This window comes from Suillus subaureus (genome assembly GCF_016647635.1).
Source record: "Suillus subaureus strain MN1 chromosome Unknown BJ212scaffold_49, whole genome shotgun sequence".
In the NCBI taxonomy this organism is placed as follows: Eukaryota; Fungi; Basidiomycota; class Agaricomycetes; order Boletales; family Suillaceae; genus Suillus; species Suillus subaureus.
The window spans coordinates 187,472-199,583 of record NW_024538605.1 but is presented as its reverse complement, the minus strand read 5'-3'; the positions used below and the strand labels follow the sequence as shown (position 1 = coordinate 199,583).

The following is a 12,112-nucleotide window of genomic DNA, read 5'->3' as shown; positions in this document are numbered from 1 at the left end:
AGTTTTAGTAGCAATCTGCCTGGTATACAGATTAGAAAAGCTGATGATAATAACAATAGGGGCTATTTCAGCTGTGGGAGCAAGTTGCAGCAGAGTGGGACAAGATTGGTGATGAGGAATGCCTCAAATTGATAGATATTATGCATAGAAGAGTGGCAGAAGTAATTAGAGCAACAGGAGGACAATCCAAGTACCAGAACTATAGAGATTGTGTTGGTCAAACTGAAAGTCAAAAAGTGTCTCAATGAGTCACCAAATTAAATTAACCATATCTTCACTTGATGACATATTTTTCTCACACTAGAGAGATCAAACATGAAGCTTAGAAGCAGAGCTTTCCCACACCTCCTTATGGCTTAGTCATACTCTCACACCCTAGCTCATAGTACAGCAATTACACAAAAAGTCACAAACATTGAGACACTTTTTTGAGCCACTGTATATGCCATTTCTGCTGCTTGAGCATGACTTCTGTTTTGAGGGTTACCAGGTCTTGCAGGCTTGCTATCAAAAGAATGTGAGTCAGAATACCTAACAGTTGCAACAAAAAGGAAGAGGACAAGCTGGGTGAATACATCAATTAACCTTTTGAGTAGATGAGGACTAGCAAACATGAGGGAAAAAAAACTGTGTATTCATGTGCACTCAGTTCTGTGAAATGAAGGATAACATAAATCATAGTAGAATAATGGTAACATAACTTATAGTAGCATAAATCATAATATGGCCATGACCATGTACAAAACAAGTTTCATGTGTGTTACCAGTTCTTAGGCCTCTAAATGTGAACCCCAAACTGGACCCATGGTCTGGTTCAGGCAAGGAGGGTGAACACTGGACTGGACCCTTGTGAACACATTCACAAGCATTCAGTTCAAGTTCAGAACATATTCAAACACTTGAATGCAACATATTAATTTCAAGAAAATTACAACAATTACATCAAAAATTCAACACAAATGAGTAACTACACAATATCCATGGCAGGGTATTCACAAGCAGCAGCCAACTCAGCTTGTGCCATTGCAGATCTGTGACCTTGACAATATGCACTCTTTAATAGTTGCAGGGCCTCAAATGTCATTGGCAACAAGCAGTTTTGGTATGTGGTCTCAGTGATGCCACCACTTGAAAAGTGGCACTTTACATTGCATGCAATATGCATATGGTGAGTGGAAATGCTGCCTTTGAAAAAGGATTGGTCCAATGATACATCATTAGCTCCGGAATCAATGTTAGTTATCTGTGTGATTAATTCAAAATGTTTGAAGTCAAAATGTACTTGCATATTTCACACCACCTATTACAAACTAGGATGGTTCTACACAGTCAAAGTTCAAAAGAGAACATTCAGAGACTGAGTTCATGTTCTCAAAAGAGGGAAGGTCAAAGACTAACAACAAGGAGTGCTCACTATTAGAATCAAGGGGTTCAGATGACTAAGGATTGGAGGTCCTTAGTGAAAGATCAGGTAAAACCTAGTAAGATTCAAGTGAAGTACTACAGTGTATGAAGTCACATATTTATAGGGAATAGCTAAGAGAGTTTAGGGCAGGTGCGAGTAGGTAAAGATACAAGCAAGTACCTAATACAGATGAAAGTGATGAAGTTGGTTAGAGACCAAAAGAGAAATGATAAGATCATCTAATAACAGCAAATAGCAATCATAATGTAATACAACATGAGATAAAAGAGAAAAGAATAGGGGTGTATGTTGATTGTAACATTTCCCCATTTTTAACAGACATAGTTAAATCAGTATGCAACAATGTATCAATTGCTACCTCATCTATCATATCATATCTCTGAGCATATCATATCTTACCAATGAAAGATAACCAGGCTTGATTTCTATCAGCCAGATATGGTGTGTAATGTTGGTGTTCAACATCTCCACCAATCACATGAGTGCACTTGTGAAGTCATAGGCATTTGTAAGTGTCTGTAATGTATGTAAGCTAAGTGTTCATTTCAGTGGATTTACAGATGCCTACTATCATCTATCATGTCATGTATTACAGCCATTTGCATAATTAAAAAACTTCACTAAAGCTCGCTAACTCTCCAAGGGGTGTAGACTGAGTTACACAAAACTTGTGTGACTAATAATATGATGCCACAAATAAGTAGCTAAGTCCTGAACAACAAAAAAACTGAAGGAATGACTGTAGTTATTATGACTATTTGAATATATAGGGAGGGATTTGGGAGGGAGATAAAGAATAAATAAATAATACATAGATGGACGAAACATTGCTAAATTTTGGTAGGTCATATGCAGGACAGCCATGAAACACACCTGAGTGACACCATTTATGTTACTACTTAGTAACATGAGAATGTACACATTCACATTAAAATGTGTCTCTATTGCATGTGGTCTACTTGGCTGCTCTCCTACTGCACCGACTGTTGCAATCAGCATGCAATGTCTTGAACTCTATCATCAACTTTGATGATGGCAGTCTTCATTCAGTATCCAGGCATTCACAAAGGTTTTGTGTGTGATACATAATGTAAGTCATTTATTGTGCATGACTTATAGCATTCTAACTAATCATTAGGTCAATTATGCCCAAACATTCCACAATCAATTTTCAATCACATTTGATGTCTATCTTTCAATACTTATTGAAGTTTAGTCCCAGGTGGATATAGCACTCAGGTGCATAGATCCTGACTGGCACCTTCAACATGGTTGTCCAGCGTGCACATTTGAGGTCAGTGTGCTATTTTTAAAAACATTATTGTCTAATCTACTTCAACAGCAACCCAATGAATGTCTGCTGTATCCTGCCAGTCTCAGAGCAATGGATGGGAACAATTCTGCAAAACACATGGCAAATGGTGGCAGTGTTGATTGCCATATCTTGCCCAGCAGGTATATGATCCCCCCAGATCAAGTTTATGTATTTAAGGATGATGTATGGCTACCTCCTGGTGAATGCGGAGCTGAACAACTCACATTGTATACCAACAATTAGAAAGCTGCTAATTCGACTGATGAGAACACTACACATATTTTTGAACAGACTGGTATCTTTCTCTATGCATGCTGACACAGGATTGTTCAAATGGTTACCAAGATACACCGCAGTGGCAAGCTGTAAGTTATCAACATGGTTTGATACTATGTTATTGATGATTCTCAACAGTATGAAATACTCTCTTGCAACTGTCAATAAGCTTCTGGACATCTTTGGTGACAACCAAGCCATTGGTAGTGATATTGGCTGCAGCTTGTCTAAGACAGTTGCCACTAGCTCAATACAAGACAATGCTGTGAATTACAAGCTTTTACTATTGGTCAATGCATTCCATGGACATGCTCATAACTGCAAATGTCAGCTGCAGTATCATCCTATGTACCTACGTGGCTTTGGACTCAAAGATCTTGAGACTTGTGAGTGTATTTTTGCAAGCTTGAATGCCACAGCATGCCTCATTCACCATGCATCATATTTTCACTATAGTCAGTTCCATGACCTGCATTTCAACCAATGGGACATGGATAAATATTTTGAACTCAGTAAGCTTCTATTGACTGATTGATTATGTTTGATTGATCTAATTGAAATGTAGGCTGCTTTATTTTCAATAATTACAAACAAGTGATTGCCCTGATTAGTGATTTTACCAAAGAACTTGACACCTATTGCTTATCCTTTCTGGAGCAAGACATGGATTTTAAGACTTGGGTAGCCAAAGAACTTGCATATCTGGATTCTATTGCATCTGAGCCTGCACACGACACTCTCACAGTTGATTATGTTGAAGCACTTGAGAAACTCAGCAGATATCAGTAAGTTTCATTTTGTTTCATTTGCACATATTTTAAAGTTCATAACCAATTCAGACAACAGTTCAACTCATTTAGATCTGATCAATGTTTGATGTACTCACCATCATCATTCACACCTGACTCTGGGTTGAGTGTTGCAGCTTCTCAGACAACTAAGCAGGCACAAGCAGCTTGGTGTGCAGTGGAGTGCCATCTTCAAATTCAGATCAATATTGTTGAAGATTTAGAGACTTGCCTAGATATCGCTGAATGGTGGGCTCCCAGATGTTTGAACTATTGGGAGACACTTCACTATAGCAAATGATGGCAATTCATTTGCATGGTTGAAGATCTTGAGGGTCTCATCATCCAGCACCCATTTGAGTTGTCCAAAGCTAATCTTTCATCAACCAGTACTAGCTTTATGTTTATTAATATACTCTACTAATGAAATCTTTTGCAGGTTATAAACTTGAAAGACAAATATCTTGAGCCATTGTCAGGCAATCAGGTGCAATTTGTATGGCACTGGACAAGTACAACAAGCTCGCCATCATGCAAGATTTACAACAGCCAACACTCCAATATAGTGAGGTTCTGTCTTATGTGAGCCCCTTTAGTGACAAACTCTGTATTATACAGGTCACCTGACCTACATAATATCCTGTATAAGATGGGCCAGCAGACTGTGGGCCAATGTTATGTATATCCTCAATGTTGATGGGTGGGCCAGGAGGGATATTATTTCTGATGGGGATGGGTGGGCCCATCTATGCCAATGTTATAAATATCCTTGATGATGGCAGATGGGCCAGAAGAAATATTATTACCAATGGAGATGGGTAGGCCCATCTGGGCAATATGTAGAGTAGGATAGACATATATTATAGACAGCTGGGCTGAAGAGAGATGTATGGCAGATATTATTATATAGACAGGTGGGCTGATGGTGTGGTGAAATATTTATGATATATATGGGTGGGCCAATGATGGGTATATTACATAGACAGGTGGGCTGAGTCCCGACACCCAAACATTGAAACCCAAAACCTGAAACTTCGAAACTCCAACATCAAAACTCAAAACTCAAAACTCAAACATTTTTACAACTGTCGAGTTTCAAGTTTCAAATCACTGAGTCCCAAAACCCAAAACTTGAAAGTTGTAAAAATATATGAGTGTCAAGTTTCCAGTCTTGAATCACTGAGTCCCAAAACCTGAAACTTGAAAGTTGTAAAAATATATGAGTGTCAAGTTTCCAGTCTTGAATCACCAAGTACTGAATACTGAATGCTGACACCCAAAGTTGTGTTGGTACTTGGTATTTGCAACTTGGTGATTTGAGACTTGAAACTTGTCAGGTGTTAGGTTTTGGATTTTGGGACTTGGTGATTCAATACTCAAAAGTCATAAAAATGTATGAGTTTCGAGTTTTGAGACTTGAATCACCGAGTCTCGAAACCTGAACATTGAACCCTGAATGTTGAACCCTGAAACTCAAAAGTCATCAAAATGTATGAGTTTTGAGTTTTGAGTTTTGATTTTCAAACTTCAAACTCAAAACTCAAAACTCAAAACTCATACATTTTGATGACCTTTCAGTTCCAGGTTTTGAGTTTCAGGTTTTGGGGTTTGATATTTGGGGTTTGATGTTTGGGTTTCAGGACTCAGGACTCAGTGATTTGAGACTTCCAAACTCCAAACTCATACATTGTTATGACTATCAGGTTTCAAGTTTGGATGTTTGTTTCTAAGTTTTGGGTTTCAGTACTCAGTACTTGGGGGAATCTGCCAGGTGCCACTGATGATGGCCATGATCTGGGCAGTGGATGCCTTGAGACTGGTCAAAGAGGTGTCAACTGGAGTGGACATGATGATTGAGTTGAGAGATTTAAAGATCTTGAAATCAGGTTGAAATCTGTTATCACAAGGATGAAGTTTCAAAAGAAACAAGACATTTGATGGACAATTGTTAAAATCATTGATTGTTTGTCTTTGTTTTGTCACAGTTCAACTTTTGGCAATCACTGGTTTTGTGTTGAACTTCGAAGTTTTTTCAATTATCAGTCAGCAAGTCAATCAGTTCCCCACAAAACATGAGCCCACAGCCAGCTGTTCAATTTAATGACCCTCCAGTGACTGACTACAATTCAATGGATGTGGATGAGTCCACTGTGTCCCAGGCATCACTAGGTGTGTTGTATTGTTATCATGCCTTATCTATTTACCAGGTATCTGTCATATCCCACAATCTGGACCCACGTTCCATCATATTCCCACGCCTTCCGAGCCTACATCTGGACCCCACTTCATATCCAGCTCATTCCCAGATTCCCTTCCACTGTGCTCCATACCTCAGCAGGATCGACTATGCTCCTGATTTACCCCTGAGCTCCGGACCTCCAGATCCTTGCTGCTAGCCTGATCCGTACAACCCTATCCTGTCCACCCTATGCGCACTCCATCCAACAAGACATCCAGACTTCACCTTGTCTCGGATTCCAGACTATATCCACCTTCTCATATTCCAGTCCTGTATCCACCTTGTCTTCTGGATCCCCAGATCTCCAGACCTCCAGATATTAACTCCGGACCTATTTCCACCCTCTGTCCGATATCCTGCACCTATCCCCATTTAGGCATTCTCTGCCTTCTGGCTTTCAGTTACCTCTTGTTCCATCTTGCTTATTGATCCTTGTATGAATCCTCATCTCCAAGTTCATTTACTTATGTTCTGACTTACTTACTAATGTGTTTCCACATGCTCATACATAGCCTTGCTCCTTTGCTTACTGATCCCCTCAGATATTGTTCAGTATATAACCCCTGTAGATACTCCTGTAGTTCCTCAGTTTGAATATCAACTTAGACTTGCCCAATCCTCTCTTGGACTTTGGTCCACCTAAGTCTGTCCTACCCATCAGGCCTAGGGATTGACTCCCTAGGCTGGAGCTCTGCCTTTCCGGCACTTACCCTCCTTCTGGACTTAGGTCCAACCCTTGTCTCTCCAACTCTACCTTAGGGTAGTCTACCTCCGTTTGTTTCTACATCGGACGAAGTCCAATGTAGCCCCTATTCCTTCCAGACCTCTGGACCTCCTGTCCCTCATACCTCCAGGCATCCTGTCCTTCGGACATTCCATCCTCCTAACCCTCAGACATCCTGCCCTCTGTACCTTCAGACATCCTGTCCTTCTGTCCTCCATCATCCTGCCCTCCTGTCCTCCTGTCCTCCTGCCCTCCTGTCCTCCAGTCCTCTGGACCTTTGGACCTCCTATCCTTCCATCCTGTTTCCTGTAGAAGTATTACCTTGCAGTGGGAACTCTCCTGAGCACTTCCTGCGTTCCTCCGGAACTCTCCCACGCTCCTCCGGACATTTCCCGCGCTCCTCCGGAAGTCCTCTAGCACTCTCCAGCAGAGTAGCCAGCCTCTGGAAGTCCTCTGGACTTCATTGGACCATCATCGGACCTCATACAAAATGAAGGGCACATACTCAGGTAAGGGGCACAGCGTACGAGCTGAGGCCAAGCCCCTCTGAGTCAGTCTCTCTCTCCCATGAGCAACATGGTTCTTAACAGTATCCCTTAGATGATCTACAGTGGCTCAAAAAACTGTCCACATGTTTTTGCATTTTTTACTATTTACAATATTGTGTGAGAATACATAAAGACCTCAGTGACATGCTGATACCATATTGGAGTGCTGCTTCAGGGCTTTGGATTGAGCACCACATTGTGAGAATCAGAGGAGATATGGTGGAGATAATATGCAGAGAGGACTAGCACCCTTCATTTTTCACATATATACCTTGCCATCTGACCCAATCCTATTTATTGTGGTCTTATATGATCATATAACATGCTTCCAGTCCATGTAATCCAATTCTGATGGGCTAAGGCAAAGGTTAGTCATCTCTGCATATGTGTGATAGAGAGGAGAGCCTTTTCTTCCTTGTTACTGACCTGAGATGAGCTGTCTTGAGAATGTTTCTCACAGTGTGTGAAGAGACAGGGAATGTGATGGTGGAATTGATGTAATAGGTGACCTGGACAGCATTATCAGCCTTTCCTGTAGTGATATGTTGAATAATAGCCCTCCTATCAGTAGAAGTGAGCTTGGATGGACGCCCTTCACAGAAGTTTTCCTTGTCTGTGTGACTTTCTTTGATGAACTTGGCCACAGTGGACTTGGATACTCCAGTTCTAGAGGAAATTTGACAAGCAGAGAGGCCAGCATAAGACAGAGAGAGGATATTATCCCTTTGAGCAGAGGAGATGGCTTTCATGGTGAATATAACCATGACATATGGAAATTTTTGGTTTGTATAGTTAGATATGGTTTTAAAATGACATAATGACACCACTTTATAATTTATTTAATGGTGGCATGATTGTTATGGTGTCATAAATGATGATTTATATAGTTTTAATATGTGCACAAAAAACTGTCCGCATGAGTCATGATTTTGTAAGCCTTATGTCTCCACCATATCTCCACCGATTCCCACGGTGTAGGGCTCAAATGAAAGCCCTGAAGCCATACTACAATGTGGTATAACCATGTCCTTGAGCCATTTGTTCATTCTCACACAATATCATAGATAGTGAAAAATGTCAAAACATGTGGACAGTTTTTTGAGCCACTGTATATGACGTGATGGTTGTGTGAAAACCATAAAAATAATACACCTCAGATCTTGAACAAACACTTGCCATTTTTGACATAGGGCTTACAAATTGTGTGGCTTGCCATGTAAGTAGCCCAAAAAGTTTCGGTAAATCATTGGAGAAATTTCATTTGGTCATGTTTGGTTTGTGGCTGGATGCCATGGGCTCTCTTACACACCCACCAATGGGTATAGGAGTCTGCTCAGTATCTAGTAGTTCCTGGGATGTGGCAAAGGTTTAGAACTTAACATTACTTTATATTTATTTATTTTTGCACACCCTATTCCTCAATATACCTTACTTGAGATGTGCCACAAAATCAAAATAATTGGTCAAAGATAATCAATGAAAAACATATACTGGCATCTGGTAACCAGATGCCAGTGCAACTCCATTCTTGCTTTCTTCATTGGCCATTCTGTTACCTCCAATGCAAGAACATGTTTGTTAGAACTCAAGTCCAATGCTGCTTCTGCAACCTTTGCTTGCCCTCCTGTTGCCTGGGACGCCATATACTCTCTTGCTTCTTTCCACCACTCTTTCACCATGCTTGGACACTCATGGGCAGCATGCTTCATTATATGTTGTCGAGCTCTTGGCCATGCCCATGTCACATTACACCCATGGCTAGCAATGCACCGCACAAGTTTGGTAGCAGTAGGATCGCTTGCCAGATGACAAGGCTTCAAAATCTTGCGAAGTAGTGGGTGCATCTTAGCACCACCTTTCCGAGCATCCTTGTCTTCATCAGCAGTAAGGTACCAGGTCATCATCAAAGGTTGACAGGATATGTGTATCGAGTTTCTGAACCTTCTTTCTTTTCTCGGGTTGATGATTATTGACATCAACTGGCTTGTGCTTCATAGATTCCACTTCCACATCAAGGACTGGCAACTATATACTAGTATGTCAATATTTTATTAGAAATAAGATAAAACTGACTCACAGTGTTACTGGCTGCAAGAATGAGACCTCATGCAGCTTTGAGAGTATCATCCACCCACTTCTCTAAGAGAATATCACCTGGATATTTTTTGATCCAAGTTTTGAGAACATCCACAACAGCTTCTGTCTCTGGCCCTTGCTCCACTGATTTTCAGGCCACCAGCATGACTGCCAAACCTGACCTCTAGCTCTTGGTTGACAGCTGCAGCCTCTCCAATTTCTGCAGTCCAATTGGCATCCAGGCTGAAGTTGGAAAAATCATACTTTGATTCATCTGGTACAGGAATGTTGGATGGTAGTGCCTTGAGATACTAGTCGCAGTTCAGCCAGTCAATCCCTGAGATTTGGCTGCATGTAAGCTGTTGGCATTATTAGGGACTGACTTTCAAGTTCTTAATTTTCACGATATTTTGGTTGTCATTGGTGTTTGACTAAATATAAACCTTATTTCAACTATGTAGATACTAGAGCTGCAATAAGCTATGCGAATCTTTCAAGTGTTTGAGCTGTCAGGATCGTCCAGTATATCATATTTAAGCTTTTCAGGTGTTCTGGGTCCAGCAGACACAAATTCATCCAAATTGACACTATAGTGGGATTCAAAGCTGGTCTTGAAACTTCCCTGAAAGCATTAACAAACATGCAAACTTTTTAGAACCCTGGCAGCAGGCATCGGAGTCTGAAATCAAAACTTCATGCTACACATGAATAATGCCCCCAATACGCCCATCCGCTGTAAGACGTTCAGCACACCTCCAACAGCTTTCTCAAATATCTGCTGGTCTGAATATGAGCCAGCTCCAACCACCACCACAACCACCACAACCACTGCAACCACTGCAACCTTCATGTGGCAGGGGGAGGGCTAGGGCAAGGGCAAGGGCAAGGGGTACCACTATTGTGACTTGTGGGAGGGGAGGAGGAGGAGGAGGAGGAGGAGGAGGAGGAGGTACTGACCATCCAGACCCCCCCCAATATCAACATGCAGCAGATCTGAATGATGGAGATGCCACTCCGACTCCTGGGGATGATACCAACTTTGCCCCTTCCAAGATCAGATGGGAAATTGTCAACCATGATCGCACTACCCCCCTTGTATCCTGGCTTGCTGTGCATTCACCCAACTGTCGCATACTCTTCTCCGACAACAAAAAGCAATGCAACATGATGATCAGCACTGATTGTCCTTCTGGCAGGAGTAAAGCCGAAATCCACCTTGTAATCGCCAAACATATCTTCGCCAATGACCCAGTATATGGGCCCCAGTATGCTGTAGAAGAGAATAGGCCAAAGTTTGGACAAGCCATTGCCAATCACCTTGCATAGTATGTACTTTGTTCCCATCTCGTCTGTACATACTAATGACAAAATCTCAGTCTCAGGGGGAAGTATAAGGCTGCAATTGCTCGGTTTGGGATGACTGGCACTGGTGTCAACCCTCTCGACCCTCAGGCTAAAGTAAATCTCTGAGGTAAGTTTTGTTTTAAATTATTTAAATTATCTTATCAAACTAGAAAAATCACAGCACAAGTAGCATCTGAATTTCCAGTGGTTTGAAGACCTTGATGCATTGTGGAAGGACAACCCTGCCTTTTCTCCAAAGACCTTCTCCTCTGTTCCTGGCAAAGATCATGCTGGTGGCCTCCACATGCTCACCCAACCTAAAACCAAACCAATTGCCTCTAGCTCTGTGGTATGCTCGCAACCAAAGGGGAAAGAGAGGGCTTTAGATTTTGATCCCGACAACCTCCTGGATGATGACGCTCCTCCGCACTACCACCTCTAACATACCCAACCCTCCTGCTGACAGCGCCCCACCTGCCACCTTTACTGAGGCCTATGACCCTGCACATGATGACTATGACCCTACGTATAACGACTACGACCCTGTGCCTGAAGAGTTGGACTACACAATGGGTGGTGGAAATTGGGATGGTGGTGCTGAGGACTTGGAGATGGAGGAAGATAACTATGGGGATCAGAGTGATACTCAGCAGCGTCTAAGCAGCAAACACCCATACCAAATGTCCCCCTCACCACCCCCTACCTTCAAGCCATTAAATCATGCCTCTGAGTATGATCGTCATGAAGCAGCTTTCACTGGCAAGTCTCATGTCAGTCATGCCATGAATCATGGCCCCCCCATGCAAAAAAGCCAGCATCTATGGCATCCTCATCATCCAATACCCCCAGCTCATCTGCATGGACGTTCTCTTCATTGTCCCATGTAGACTCACAGCCCTCATGCTGACAAACTCAGCACAAGCACAACCTTTCAGGGCGCATTCAATCAGGAACATCAGATGTGCTTGACCAGGTGGGGTCTCTTACTGATGATATGAGTTACATCTACTCTGCAAAGGCAGCTTCCTCCGAGTATAAAATTGCCAAGAGCAGGAGCTCCAATTCCAATGAGACCAGGGTGCAATAGAGCATGATGAAGCTGCTTCAGTGCATGTGCGGTCACAGGAGGCAAAGGCACTCGAGCTTCATCTTCTCAAAGCACAGGTCAAAGTTCAGTCTGAGAAGGCGGCTGCCCTTTGCCTTGAAATCAAGTTGATCAACCTGAAAGAAGCATCTTCATCAAAGGGGGGTTCCTCATCCACTTAATTCATAATACATTTGTCTTTCGTTTGCATCACGTTGATATGCACATTCCTAATCTCATTGTTGTATGTCCAGTATGCTTTACATGTTGTGTGTCCCTACTGTTACCTGTT

General features: G+C 42.0%; 2 protein-coding genes across 2 annotated transcripts; both read left to right on the top strand.

The window, feature by feature from the left end:
* Window positions 1-3,156: 3,156 nt before the first annotated feature.
* BJ212DRAFT_1283028 (uncharacterized protein) lies at window positions 3,157-3,806 on the top strand (the record flags this gene model as incomplete). Its single annotated transcript, XM_041331722.1, has 2 exons — window positions 3,157-3,529; window positions 3,583-3,806. The coding sequence occupies 2 exons, from the start codon at window positions 3,157-3,159 to the stop codon at window positions 3,804-3,806; spliced, it is 597 nt and encodes a 198-aa protein (XP_041187569.1).
* A 6,630-nt stretch (window positions 3,807-10,436) lies between these two features.
* On the top strand, window positions 10,437-10,826 carry BJ212DRAFT_1209658 (uncharacterized protein; the record flags this gene model as incomplete). Its single annotated transcript, XM_041329205.1, has 2 exons — window positions 10,437-10,717; window positions 10,769-10,826. Coding segments are annotated over 2 exons (339 nt in total), but the record flags the coding sequence as incomplete, so codon positions are not given.
* Between the last annotated feature and the right edge of the window lie 1,286 nt (window positions 10,827-12,112).